Genomic DNA, 16108 nt, shown 5'->3' on the forward strand with positions numbered 1-16108 from the left:
GCCCGACTGGTATCGTAACCGGGTGGAGCATCAAGGGGGCCAGTTCGGAGAACTAGCCGTGATATAACTAGAGACAGGACCTTGCCTCCCTCTCTCTCTCTCTCTCTATCTATCTATCTCTCAGCTCCACCTCCTAATACCCCCTCCACTCTGATGACCTCGAGGGCTCCAGTAGACCCCAACACTAAGCTGACCAGGGTATCTCTCACTTCTGGGGGGATAGTTGTTTCTTTTTTTATGATCGAGACAAACTAGCTCACAGAAAATGAAGCTAACCAAACCTCTCAGCGTTTAGTCGAAGCTAGGGCGCCTGCGTAAACGGGAGCGCGCCAGGTTCTATTAGAGTAAAGGGACTTCGGCCTAAATAATTTGCGCTACGTTGCAAATACCAAAGTCACGTTGCTGCCCAAACCCAGAAGGCGATCACATTTGCATGCATTACTGACACTGCATTGTTCTTACTGCATCTCTAGTGTGTGTGTGTGAAGACTTCGAAGTCTTTCACAAAGTTTTTGATCGCACAACAACAGCAGCCGCAGGTGACTGGTGTTCGCTGATTCTGAACCAACATCATGACTGCCGATGTCTCAGAGCTGGAAAACTTGAAAAGTGGTAAGCATGTTCTTAACACTTTTATGTTTGTGTTTGTCTCTACTTCTTGATAAAACCACGGTATTTGATATTCAAGACATCATTTTAGAGTCAAGATATTTCTATTAACATCTAAACGAATGACAATGAAGGTTGTTCAATGTTTGCGATACCTGTTACTAAGGGGAGATGAACCTCACATACCTTAGGACTAATGACCAGTGGAATGGACAGCCATGTGACCTTTTCCAGCCCAGGACAAAATAAAATATACTAGAAATAAGGAGTCAAACCTCCTATCCTTATTTTTCAAAGAAAATTCCTTCCGGTGTGATTCTAGGCCTATGTTTATTTTTATCATTTCTTGAAAGAGAAATAGTATTCGTCAATTATTTTGCATTTTCTTTTTGTTCTTCTGTTTCCAAGGAAAAACTCCTAATTCATTACTCTGTGAAGCGTGGAATGCGCAACAGGCTAACTGAATTACTCGATCGTATCATCCACATAATTCAAGTCACAGTTTTGTAACGGAAATGACTGCGTCCGTCACAGGACTCGTTAGGGGAATTCAGTCATTTTAATATTGCTTGGATGTTTCTGGTGCATCCTTTCATTTCTTCACTGTCAATTCTTGCCGTGACGCCATTTTATGATACTAAATCAGTCTAATGCTTACCATATAAAGTGACATAATCTACTAGTGTTTGCTTATGCATACAGGTTTGTTGTAACCCATTCCGCAAAAATTCAAGTTTTCATATTCTCAAGATGACGACTAATTTTCGGGTTCATTTCATTTGTTAGATTACATTTTTACATAGAGACCAGGTCCTGATTGAGACTAGCTGTACCGTCTGTTTTTTTACTAATCTGTGCACTACTGCGTGCTAGTAAATTACTTCAGGAAAAAGGAAGAATGAGACAAAGGAAAATACAAAATTCTTTGAGCGAAAAAAAAAGTCATATTAAATACTCCGATAAGCAAAATGTTCGCAGCTAGTAAACAGGAACGACGCATACCCAAGCACGGAAGCATCGTAGAAACGAAGATGGGTCAGTTCACGCCCTCTATAGCTGGCCGTGTTCTAGGCCGATGTATGGGAGAAAGAATGTAGGCCGATAAGTGAAAACGGATCGGTGGCCAGGAAGTTGTAGCGCTTTAATAACATGGTCAACTGGCGGCATGCGTCATTGGTCATTGGCGTTTAAGTGAGTGCCTCAAGATAGTAATGGACAACTGATTCTGTACCTTACGTACTGTGTCAGTTTTTAAACAAGACGAGGAACCAAACGATTAAACAAATTAAAGCTTAAAAGATCGTATATCAACCTACTATTTTGTCAGCGCTCAATGCCGGTACGCTAGACTTTATACCCAAGCGCTCTCTCGGCTTCCGGCGATAGGCTTACAACGCCGACATAATGATTGGGCGGCAGATATCCTTGAAAGGATATATTTGATGAATGTCGTACTTTTTTATGCGAAGGATCTCCACAAAATTTCGTTGGTATGCATCACTAGCTCGTTCAATCTGAAAGTTGCCAAGTCGTGCTTTTCTTGGTGTGATAAACCCTCTGACCTTCGGTTTTTTCATTTTCCATCATCATTTTTTGTTTGTTTTTATGGCGGACCATCTCTTCCTTTATCAGTGCTTTTGTACAATAGACATATTCTCTTCATGTACAACATCCAAAATGCAGTCGTCCAGACTGTTATCATTTCGTCTATTATATGAAAGCAAAATGAAAAGACGTTAAAGGATTTCCTAAATCTTGGGATTTTCCGAGACAGACAAACTCGTTCCAGTTCTGAAATTGAATGCACGCTGTAACAACGACGTACTATAACATCCAATCCACACCTGGGCTATTTACGTCTCTGTGCTTTATTTTCATTCAGTTCTAGTATATTAGAATATCATAGTGTGGCCTGCTACAGTAGATTGTATATTTTCTTTCCATTTCCCTTTGGCAGTGAAGAAAGCCTAGGAGATGGACGAGGAAAAATAGTTCTGCTGATGTCAATGATCTAAAGTATTCTATAGTCTAAAAGTTGATTGACTTTACAACTACAGTTTTTCCTTTACTCTTGTGTAGTATTTGCCTGAAATAGAAAGATATTTACAAAGATTTAGAGCTTTCAAATCCGTATCGAAAGATTTTACAATCGTGTGTTCACCTTCTGAATAATAATAATAATAATAATAATATAATAATAATAATAATAATAATAATAATAATAATAATAATAATAATAATAATAATAAGTTCTTTATCAAATTTATACTGTAAGTACAAAAAATAAGATGGAAGGTTAAAGGTCTTGCCATTCGATTTGGGCACAATTTTTTACTTTGTTGCTGAACGACAAAAATAAAAAGGCAAAGGCAAATAAAAAAAGATAATGAGTACCAATGCATTTAATATTTATCTCATTTATTGACGAATGCGAGCGGCCTTCCAAATTAATTTGACGTCTTCCTACAATACATTTCAAATCATTCAAAGTGATGTACTTGTCATATAACGCACAATCACACGACGCCCCACCACAATGAGTGGATTGTCGCCATCAGTGATAAAAAGTGCGACCCGTCCCTAAATTTTTTATTGATCGTAGGCCTATCCCTTCTAGGCCTAATATCGTCGCAGTTATTTATTTGTCTTCCCTTCGATTGTAGTTCCTAAGAAAAGAAATGTTGAGTAGGCAATGGTCGGAAAGAAAAGAAACGATTGGTCAACCGCCCCCCCCTCTCTCTCTCTCTCTCTCTCCATGACAAAAACGAACATAGAACGTAATATCATATATATATATATATATATATATATATATATATATATATATGTGTGTGTGTGTGTGTGTGTGTGTGTGTGTGTGTGTTATTCCCCAATCAGTCTCGAAAGAAAAATGGCATTGGTTCATTATTATTTCTCCACAAGTAAACAATACCTACACTTGGTTATTATGTAGAACATAATAACCAAGTGTAGAACAAGAGCGAAGAAAATGAAAGGCAAGGAGATTCCTAATAATAATAAATAAAAGGTCGCAAGATTAAAATGAAAATGTTTTCAGCTTTGTGACAATAGTCTAAAGATTATGTAAGCGCGTTCCGCTCACCCTCTTTTTAACGATGAAATGAAAAAGTAGGTCAAAGAATGATATAGGGATAATTGACACTGATGTGTAAACCTCTTCGGACAATTTTTTTTATTTTTTTTTTCCCTTATTTAACCCAGAGGCACTTGGTGTAAACACGGTGATTAGAATTACGAAGACAGTCTCATCCCAGCTCTTCTGAATCATATTCTTTTCGTAAATTTATCGTCCTCCATTTGTTCCACATTTGTAATTTTAATCTTCTCCCATCGTTTATCCGTATTAACTTTGCGCGATTGTTTCACCACTTCATCACAGTGGCATTATTATTTTCCTAACATCCTTTTTTTTTTCCTTTAAGAATACTCATCAGTGCTCTTTTGTAACCTTTCCTTTCAGCAACCTAGTTTCCAATGTCCTTTATTCCAAACCATTTCTACATATTGCAGTCTCCATGTTTGCTTTCTATCTCCTATACCGCTAACCTTTGCATATCAAAGTTAATCTCATAAAATACCGGTGTATATTCGCACATAAACATACAAACAAGCCAATACTTGCAGCTCAGTGAGAGTAGTAGCAAGAGCGTAGCTTAGAGGCGATTCTTAATTCGAATTTAGGCTCCAATCCCTTATAAAGGCATCAGATCGAGCAACTCCCAACCAACCAACACCCTCCCTGTTAGTGCTTTGGAAGCTTCGGTATATGGAAGTTGGCTGCACGTTTAAGCAGATAAAAATGACGTCGTTTAGCATAAAACAAGTCTGTTCTCTCTCAGTGATCCGTTCTGATTACTACTTTCACTTCTCTGCTGTTACTAAGCTACTCTAGTACTATTACTCCTTGCAGTGCATCACTGCAACATTCACCCGTGCATTTGCTATGCATTGCGTGGTATCCATTACTTACCGGCGTCATTTAGAAAAAGAGTGAAGTTAGAATGTAACTGCGGAACCAAATATTATTTGAATTCTTTTACGTTTTGCCACTAGGTCTAAAGGTGTGATTTGGACTGATTAACATGGCTCCGAGCTTTCAAATTTACTACTGTTTTAGGCCCACGTAGACTAAACAGAAAACTATATAAGATTTCGTTATGAATTGGTAAATTCGAAAGCTCAAGCACACAAAGGAACATTTTTTTTTCACAGCTACAGTGGTTTTTTTTTTTACGTAAATTTCATATGGTGAAAAAGCAGACAAAAAAATATATTTCAAGTTATATTGGTCATTCAATTTCAGAATGTTAATTATTATAAAGTAAATTGCCGGATAATTCATTTCTATAAGTTTGCTAACATTCTGTGGGCATGAGGTCTCTCTCTCTCTCTGTAGACAAAATTCGATATTTTTTCTCTCTTTCTCTCTCTGTAGACAGGACTCTACACTTTCTCTCTCTCTGTAGACAAGACTCAACACTTTCTGTATTAATGAAATCTCTCTCTCTCTCTCTTTCTCTGTACATAGAATTGTTCCCTCTGTCTGTTCCCCTGCGTAGAAGGAACCGGTCATTATGTAAGAAGCGTCGATCGACCGACCTTTTTGTAACTTCCTGTGCTTTTTTGTCTGAGCATCACTTACATAAGAGTAAATATTAACAAGCGTTGCGCTGAAGTGCGATGTTTTGTGTAATAGACGTATATACGTTCACATTAATAATGTACCATCTAACAAGGTACAATGTAGTACCTTGTTAGATGGTACATCATTCATGTGAACGTACCCATATATATATATATATATATATATATAAAATATATATATATATATATATATATATGTGTGTGTGTGTGTGTGTATATATATATATATATATATATATATATATATATATATATTATCATATATATATATATATTATATATATATATGTATATATATATAATATACTATATGTATACATATATATATATATATATATATATATATATATATATATATATTTATGTATATATATTATACATATATAAACGTATATATATAGACATACTGTATTTATACACACACGCACACACACACATATATAGTACATATATATATACATATATATATATATATTATATATATATATATATATATATGGGGATACAATCCACAATGAAGTAAAATCCTCTAGTAGATTAAAATATATATTCTTGTACAGGATTAAAGCTTTCGACCATCAACTGTGGTCTTGTTCACTAAAATGTGATATGTCACCTCAAGGAACTAACAAGTAAGAGCACAAACATTTGAAAAAAAAACGGTTAGGTAACAAGCTAGTTCATATTATGAATGATCAGGCGGTTGAGCCCTCGTTCTTTCCAGAATTCGTCTGGATCTTCGTGGGGGAATGTTTCTATTGTCAACTGCTTGTTCTATGGTTGTGTGGTTTGTTGGAGAAATGACCGATGGAGTGGATAAACAGGAGAGGAAGCAGCATAGTTATTGGCACATATATTCCTAAAGTTTGAAATTTTCCCTTTCCTACATATCTCTTCACAAATAGCTGTATTTTCTGTAATGCCAGTATTTCCTGCAAAGGTCTCGTTTAATGAAATTAACGCCCCTTCTACTACTCGTCTCAAAGTCCTGTCGTTACATGCAAAAACAACCTTTGTACCTTTAAAATTTATTGCGTGGTTTTTCTCCCATGTATGTTGCGCAATTGCACTGTATGAACTTCCCCTTCTGCAAGCAGCAACGTGTTCTTCCCTTCTTTTATCAATGGAACGTCCGCTTTCTCCCACGTAGCATTCATTGCAATCACTACAAGGTATTACATATACTCCTACATTCTCTCTATTACCCGGGTTATTTTTAATGAGTTTCTTCTTGATTGTACTGTTGTACTGAAAAACTACGTTGAAGCCGTTCTTTTTTCCTTTAAGCTGCCTAGAAAATTTATTAAGTTCTCTATTATAGGGAAGAGCAAGAGATGCCTTAAAATCTGCCTTTTCAGTTAATGGGGATTGTATCCCCATTTACTTAGAGGTACGACATAGTACCTGGCTTCTGCATATATATATATATATATATATATATATATATATATATATATATATATATATATATATATACATACTATATACTATATATATATATATATATATATATATATATATATATATATATATATGGGTACGTTTACATAAATAATGTACCACCTAACAACGTACTACATTGCTCACTGAATATCAAGGACTGATGGAAATGAAACGAGTTCGAAGCCTCAGAAGAAAAAAAAAACTGGTCTTAAGAGCACCATGACACGATTTCTCTCTTTAAATGCCTCTCTCTGTCTGTCTGTCTCTTATCTTTTAAGTTCCGTGTAATAAAACTATAATGGCATTATTGAAAGCCGAGTAATCCATTAAGACATGCTTATCGTATGAAATGGCATGGAAGATAGAATTATTCGGCACTGACAGGGAACCAGAGTAAAAAGATTTGGAAGGTGTAACAGGAGAAAAAAAAAAAAAACATGGCAGTTGAGCCATGAAACAACTGATAGGAGATGGTGAAAAGAAAGATATAAGAAAGAGAATACAAAATGAGCCTTAAGTAATACGTACAGTGCGCTGCATGAGGCACACTGATGGCACAACCCCCTTACGGGGAAGGTTGTTGTATGGGGACAGAGGATTTCCTTCCGTATAAGACCAAATTAATCTTTTTACTTTGGCTGTTTTTTTTTCAGTAGCATCGTAAAGTTGTAAGTTAATCCGTACCACGCAAAAGCTACTAGCTAAATGGATAAGTAGAAGCCACGTGTAACCATCAACTTGCAAAAACATCTAGCAAAAAAAAATAGTTGTTAATATATTCAACAAACAACATAGAGGGTGTTCCTAGACCAGTTTTTCTTCTTCTTCTTCTTACTGCAAATCTGAACTGTGATAAATTTAGTACCTGGTCAGATGATATACATTGTTTGTGTGTGGTCTCGTGTATTTATGTATACGTGTATATATATATACCTAGTATATACGATATATACACATGTGATATATATATACATATATAATTTGGATATGGGTTCGAATCCCATTATGGGACATCAGAATTACTTCATATTTCTTGCATTCGGATCTAAGGCTTTGTAGTGACAAGCGCATCCACAATGTATGTGAAGTTTCGAGAAGTTATGAGTTCATTGTGGCTATTAAGATTACATAGTACCTAGTGAAAAGTGACCAGTAATTATATATATATATATATATATATATATATATATATTATATATATATATATGTAGTATAATTTACTGGTCCCTTTTCAGATAGATAGATATATATATATATATATATATATATATATATATATATATATATATATATATATATATATATATTTATTTATTCCCACTTGTTCTCTCCTCTCTCTCTCTCTCTCTCCATATAACGTATTTTCAAGTGCTCATTTGGTGCACTAGTATTACTATCGAGTTGTCGCGTTCAAACATTGAGATAAAGTCATAAACATATAAATTTAGCTGATGCCAAAAATAGCCCCCCGTGATTAGCATAGTTAGTTTGTCTGCATGAGTGGATTCTGCCGGCGGGAGGGACTGGCTATGTCTGAAGCTTTATAGAATGAACAGTTATCTGAGCCTCAATTAGGGGACAAAGTTCTTGTGACGCGAAATTATCATTAAATATATATATATATTATATATATATATATATATATATATATATATTATATATATATATATATATATATTATCTAATAGAACTCATTTTGTTTTTCATAATTGAGGGGTAAAGTTCACTTTAACTTACGAAGCACAGAATTACTGCTGCATTGGCATGAAAAACAAAAATGTTGATTTCAGTACAAATTTGTTTTACAGCTGGATCAGCCAATACAAGTTGATATATTTACTTCAATAAAATACATAAACCCTGATACATAAGCTATTCTCTGTACCTAATCATTGTCCTTCATCTCTCTTATGATTATATTATAGCTGGCCATAATATTGTACATAACAGAAATACCCACCGCTTCAATGAACAAGAGCCCGTGCTAGCACAAGACCAGCAATATTCATGCCACAGCATCGCTAACAAACAAGAGTCGTTCATTATCTGAATTTTGATTATCAATTATCTCGATAAATACTCCGTTCGTAATGAAGTCATTATGCTACGATGTTTTTATGCATTATAAACGACAGTCCAAAAGCATCAGGGTGTCCAATCATGCGACACGTTGGCCCAAGCACCCATACTGGTTTGGGGAAAAGGCCACAATGCCACCTTACAGGAATTGATCCCGAAAGCATTGGGATCAAGAACTCCCATGTGGCCGTTTTCATCGATCTTGCTTGCTTGCTTGCTTGCTTGCATGCACTGAGAAAGAGTGATGTGCTAATGCCTATTTCGTATCCTAATTTCTAATCGTATATACTCGCGCAAATGCAACTGTTGCTTGCACTACCGACAATATCTGAGTCACGATTACGAATCATAATAAAATCAGTTAAACGATAATAAAAATAAGTGAGTTACGACCGAGAATGTCAATATGTGTCTTGTGCTTCAGTATATGTCAATGTATCAAAGGAACAAAGATCTATATCATCATCATTTGCACTTAATTCTGATTCATGCTTCCTATTCAACTAACACATTGCTAAGAGTCATCAATTTCCAGACCCTGCTAAGGATAGTAAGACCATTCCAATAAAGCAATTTTGGACGAAGGCCAAACACTGGGCCCTATGAGGTCATTCAGCTCTGAAAGGGAAATTGATATAAGAAGGGTTGAAAGGTGTAACAGAAGGAAAACCTCAGAGCAGTTGCACTATGAATCAATTGTTAGAAGAGGGTCGATACCAAGATAGAATGAAGAGAATATGAACGGAGGTACAGTAAAAGGAATGAAAGGGGTTGCAGCTAGGCCCGAAGGGACGCTGCAAAGAACCTTAAGTAATGCTTACAGTGCACCACATGAGGTGCGCTAACAGCGCCAAGATGGGGGACATATCTATCCAATTAATTTTTCAGCAAAGACTTCCGTAGCCGGGTAGTGCCGTCATTGCATCTCATGCATTACTTGGTGTTCTATTACAGCGACCCTTCGGCCCCTAGGTGCAATCCCTCTCATTCCTTTTATTGTACCTCCGTTCGTATTCTCTTTCTTCCATCTTTCTCTCCACCCTCTCCTAACAAGTGCTTTGAGGTTTTACTGCTGTTACACCTTTCAAACCTTGTTACTGTCAATTTCCGTTCCAGCGCTGAATGCCCTCATAGGCCCCAGTGCCTGGGCCTGTAGATTGTTTGTTTGGTGTCTTTACGTTGTATGAAACCAGTGGTTATTCAGCAACGGGACCAACGGCTTTACGTGACTTCCGAACCACGTCGAGAATGAACTTCTATCACCAGAACTACACATTTCTAACACCTCAGTGGAATGTCCGAGAATCGAAATCGCGGCCGGGCGGAGCGCTCCTGGGCCTGTAGTGTGAATTCTATATTCTATTCTATTCAGCAAAGTATAGTACCCCTCTTACTCTTCCTTGGCAACGCACCTTGCTTAGTAGCAAGAGACTGACCTTCGCGGAGTTTAAACAATGGATAGTGAACGCTCTCAGTTCCCTCGGCACCTTCCTAATGTAAAATTAAAAGGAATTTTGCTGGAACGTCGCCAACCCAAATGTCAGGCTTTAAAAAAGATTAAAAAAAATAGCTATTGACTCACTGGGAAGTTCGTTCAATGCTGTTCCATGTGACTATATACATATATGTATATATATATATATATATATATATATGTGTGTGTGTGTGTGTGTGTGTGTGTATGTAAATATTTGTATATAATATACATATAAGTAAATACTTGTGTCTGTATACACACACACACACATATATATATATATATATATATATATATATATATATATATATATATATATATATATATAATATATATCTAATAAAAGGAGCCCATAAAAACACCAAAATGTAGAGAGAAAAGTACTATATTTCAGAGACTGCTGTCTCTCTCTTCACATAGGTACCTGAAGAGAGAGACAGCAGTCTCTGAAATATAGTACTTTTCTCTCTACATTTTGGTGTTTTTATGGGCTCCTTTTATTAGATGGAATTCTGTTGTTACAGAACATTTTTACCAGTCATATATATATATAATATATATATATATACATATATATATATATATATATATATATGTCTAAATACGAGTTATGGCCATGTGCACTTTTTTGCAACATAATCCACTGTTTCTTAGTTTACTTAATTAACTAAAATGAATCATCTTACATTTTCACTGATTTGTTCCTTATTTAATATGTAATATCAATATAATACACATTATATATATATATATATATATATATATATATATATATATATATATATATATATATATATATATATATATATGCACATACAAGTATGTGTGTGCGCGTGTGCGTGTGTCGTGGTTCAACTGAATTCTTCCAAACAACTGCTGTGCCATGAAACTGTAAAAGCAAGTCACAACCAGACTAATCCGGTCTCTTCCGAGAAGCAAAGGAAGACCGGGCGGGTTCTATCACCAGCAAGAAATTTGCATCGCAAGATTAAGCGATTAATCGATCTATTTATGTAACTGGCGTCGCAGGGACTACGCACATCCACTCCAAAATTATGATATGGAATTAAAAGTATATTAGGAAAATTTGAATAATATAAAAAAAAAAAATTTAAACATTCTCTCTGCCTAAGAATGCTTTGAGACAAATTGAATCAACTAGTGGCTAAACTGGTTTCCCTTTCAACTTGGTTTTTCCTAAATAAAACGTCAGAGCGGACATACCCGTATTCTTTTTCTGGGTATGACAGGGAATTCCAGGAACATAAATCATCTCGTTATGAATTCCAGGCGTGCGTGTGTGTGTGTGTTCGTTTATGACTGACTGATTACGCAATTAAATTCTTGAAAAGCAAGCGCCTGGGCCCATCAAGATTATTCACCACTGTAATGAAGATGAAATGTATAAATTAATACGATTAAGAATGAATCATAACATACTATAGTAGACTCATATCAATGTGCATTTGATGTTTAGGCCAGTCCCTTAAGACGCTCCTGATTGGCTGTCGATAAGCCAATCACAGGGCAGGAAGTTGGAAGCTCTCAGTCGCTCTCGAGAGTTCACATGGGTAGGATCTATGTTACACCTCTCCTGAGGGATATGTCTTTCAAAAGTATCCCTCAGGAGAGGTAGAACATACAGCCTACCTATGTGAACTCTCGAGAGAGGCTGAGAGTTTCCAGCCCTGTGATTGCTTATCAACAGCCAAATCATATGGAGCATCGTAAGGGATTGGCCTAGACATCAAATGCACGGTTGATGTGAATCTGCTATAGTAAAATTCAGTGTCCAAATATGAACGTTAATAAATGATAATCAAACTTTTATATTTAAAACATATACTTATATAAAACTATGCTTTAGCGGTTTCCTAGAATTCACCTCCATCTTGTTATATATATGCATAATTTATGAAGCCTGGTGAATACAAAGCCACGTCAAATTCCACAAAGAAAATGTCAGTGTTATATTGCTTGGAGCGTTAACTTCGGTATTGCTTTGAACAAACAAAGATCCTTTGATTCTAGTGTAATTATTCTCTATATTATTTTACCTTTTTCGCCCACCTATTTATCGGGAAATAATCCTATTAATACTTCGCTTTATATAAATACATCTATATTTGTTTTTATATCACATTTGCGTGGAATGAAATATGTTAACATGAGGTGTCCTATAATTATTTGAAATAATGTGTACTGTGTATCTTTAAATGATTTCGTACCGGTTATCCTATATTTAATGAAGGATTTGATGCAAAAGTTTACCATTGTTAATAAATCCTTATATTCTTTATCGCAGTCTTGACTTACAAACGAAACGATATATATTATATATATATATATATATATATATATATATATATATGTATATATATGTATTAATAATATATATATGATTATATATTATATGATATATATATTATATATATATATATATATATATATATATATATATATATATATATATATATAGAGAGAGAGAGAGAGAGAGAGAGAGAGAGAGAGAGAGAGAGTCTAAATCCTACAGACAAGGGAATCATTTTATTCTTCTACTTGCTTTTAAATGCAATCATGATTATAAAAGGGATACTGTGATCGACATCTCCCAAGCAACTAGTGAATCATCTCTGCGCCAGTCGATGACGTCATCCCATGACAGCGTTCGCTGACTCGGCAGGAATTGATAACCAACGAGTTCCACCAGTTTACTTTGTTGTATATGACCGCCCGATTCTTTCATTTATTTTATTTACGATGCACCAATCAATTTTTAATTGATATTTCGCTCGTTTTTACGATCGTCAGCTGAGCTGGCAATGTGAACTTTTCTAGATCTCTATTTTTTGCATGACAGTTTTGCGAAAATTCTTTAGTCTAATCCAGTGGTGGTTCTGAACATTTTTTTAGCCCATGCACCCTATCACCATACATCAGGATGTCATTACCCAACCCACTTTCCAAAAGCGTCTGCCTCAAAAGGTGCATTCCAAATAATACAAAATAGTATCACAGACACACAAGCTAGCGGAGCGAAAACCAAGCATGACCTCTCAGTAGTGCAGACCGATGCACACTGCGCTTTCCGTCACATTCCGTGACTGTTCCAACTTCCTAGACCTAGAACCACAATTCTAGCAGACTCTCAAATTCCCCCCTGGTTCAGAACCACTGATCTAATCCTACAGTCAAAAGCAATTTCCAATGTCAATAACCATATTCTCAGCGACGTTCATTGACATAAATGGTACAAATGAACCTATCAACTCTCTATATCTCACCCATATTTAAAAATAGGCCTAACAATGTTGCTTCCTCTTCCTCTAGGTAACGGCCACGTCTGCAAAGTCAACAGCTACGACGAACCTCCGACCGACAGACGAAGGAGGCTTTTGAAACAAGTAAAGTCCTTCTTTTACGCTGTGCCTTCCTTCTTGTCCTACGAATACCGAGAGAAAACACAGACTGCCTCTGTATATATACATATATTGTATGTTTGTATACATATATATATATATGTATATATATATATATGGATTATACATACATACATATATACATATGCATATACATATATATGTGTATATGGATTATACGTGCCCCCGAAGATGTGCTAAATACACGAAAGTACTTGGCACTCCGTCTTATCATTTTGAATTTTCCCGGTGTCTTCAGCTAATAATCAGATCGCGTGCTTATTCTTGTCATTTCTCAGTAATATATTTATATATATAAGGACATTTTTAACTGCTTTCTCACGGACTCTGTAAACCATAAAAATAAAAAAATGAAAAAAACAAAGAAAGGTTTCTCGCCCCACAATCTGCTCTAATTCATATCCCTCTCAACAGGTGGCGCTGGTGGGCCTCGTCTCTCTAGGATACTTCTGTTTGGGCACGACGCTAACCTGGCCCTCCCCGGCCCTGTCGGACATCGACGTCAACAATGTCACTCTCGTCGGGACAGAGATCTCGTTCTCCTCGGCTGAGAAGGATATGACAGGTCAGTGATGGAGGACTAAGACCTTTCGCAGAGGATTTGCATCTACTTGACAGGTCACATTATTCAGAGATAAGCTGCGTCCACTTGACAGGTCACATTATTCAGATTAGCGGCATCCACTTGACCGGTCACATTATTTAGAGATAAGTTGCATCTACTTGACAGGTCACATTATTTAGAGAGAAGTTGCGTCTACTTGACAGGTCACATTATTCAGAGATTAGTGACATCTACTTGACAGGTTACATTATTTAGAGATAAGCTGCGTCCACTTGACAGGTCACATTACTTAGAGATGAGATAAGTTGCATCCACTTGACAGTTCACATTATTAAGAGATAAGTTGCGTCCACTTGACAGTTCACATTATTAAGAGATAAGTTGCGTCCACTTGACAGTTCACATTGATTAACAGATAAGTTGGCGTTCCCACAAAATTTGACAAGGTAACACATTTTGATAAGTGGCGTTTTTAAATTGAAGCACATTATTTAGAAGATCCAAGCTGCTGATTGCTGGTCAGATTTCTTAGAGATGAGATAAGTTGCGTCCACTTGCCATGTAACATTATTCAAAGATAAGTGGCGTTCACTTGACAGGTCACATTATTTAGAGATAAGCTGCGTCCACTTGACAGGTCACATTATTTAGAGATAAGTTGCGTCCACTTGACAGGTCACATTATTTAGAGATAAGCGGTGTCCACTTGACAGGTCACATTATTTAGCGATAAGTTGCGTCCACTTGACAGGTCACATTATTTAGAGATAAGCGGTGTCCACTTGACAGGTCACATTATTTAGCGATAAGTTGCGTCCACTTGACAGGTCACATTATTTAGAGATAAGTTACGTCCACTTGACAGGTCACATTATTTAGAGAAGCTGCGTCCACTTGACAGGTCACATTATTTAGAGATAAGTTGCGTCCACTTGACAGGTCACATTATTTAGAGATAAGCTGCGTCCACTTGACAGGTCACATTATTTAGAGATAAGTTGCGTCCACTTGACAGGTCACATTATTTAGATATAAGTTGCGTCCACTTGACAGGTCACAATATATAGAGAAGAGTACCATTATAAGGCTGATATAAAAACAAAGAATGAATCACACAAACCACACCTCCAGTTTCATTACTCTCCAAGATCGAGATGAGGGAAATTGCAAGAAGAAGCGAAAGCAAAAACACATGATAAACAGGATCCGAGAACCGTCCTAGCGTGGCTCATTCCCCGGCCCAAAGCGGTGAGAGAGTTGGATGACAGCTTTTAAAAGCTTACCCCGCCCCTGAAAAAAAAAATAAAAGGGGAAGGGGGTTGTGTTAAGGGGCAGTACTGGTTTAGTCAAAAGCTAGACGTAAGTAACTTCTACACGTGTTGCACTATTATCCTGTGCCTTGATTCAAGAGGGCGGTTGAATCTGGTTAAGTAATCTTCAGACTTCACAAGGCTGGGCCGTTCAAGCTCACAGAGGCAGTCATAATGTTCTGATTATTCACAGACTTGAAAACTCAAAAGACTGGACCGTTCATGCACAGACAGACAGGGTTGGTTGATTCTATTTAAACAGTTCTTATTATTTACAGAGTTGAAAACTCAGAAGACTGAACCGTTCATGCAGAGAGAGAGACAGGTTATCTACCTGACATGCCTTGCCCTGGTTGCAAAAGTTCGACTGACCTGTTATTATAATTAAGGTGAAGAGCGAATGACTTAAGGCATACATGACATGTAAGAATTTAGCTACTCACCAGCAAAGGGACGTGTATAGTTTGTGAGTAAAAGTAAGGTCCATTTAAAACGAACACAAATATGATATTGCTTAAAG

At 36.3% G+C, this 16108-nt stretch overlaps 1 protein-coding gene across 1 annotated transcript in view; it reads left to right on the forward strand.

Moving 5' to 3' along the window:
• The first annotated feature begins 268 nt into the window (after positions 1-268).
• LOC135223799 (facilitated trehalose transporter Tret1-like) overlaps positions 269-16108 on the forward strand; it is a 29208-nt gene continuing 13368 nt past the window's right edge. Inside the window, exons 1-3 of the mRNA XM_064262619.1 lie at positions 269-612; positions 13604-13677; positions 14128-14278. Of these exons, the coding sequence (XP_064118689.1) occupies positions 573-612; positions 13604-13677; positions 14128-14278 (265 nt within the window). The 5' untranslated portion in view covers positions 269-572. The remainder of the gene's footprint in view (positions 613-13603; positions 13678-14127; positions 14279-16108) is intronic.

The sequence above is a fragment of the Macrobrachium nipponense genome, chromosome 10, assembly GCF_015104395.2.
Source record: "Macrobrachium nipponense isolate FS-2020 chromosome 10, ASM1510439v2, whole genome shotgun sequence".
In the NCBI taxonomy this organism is placed as follows: Eukaryota; Metazoa; Arthropoda; class Malacostraca; order Decapoda; family Palaemonidae; genus Macrobrachium; species Macrobrachium nipponense.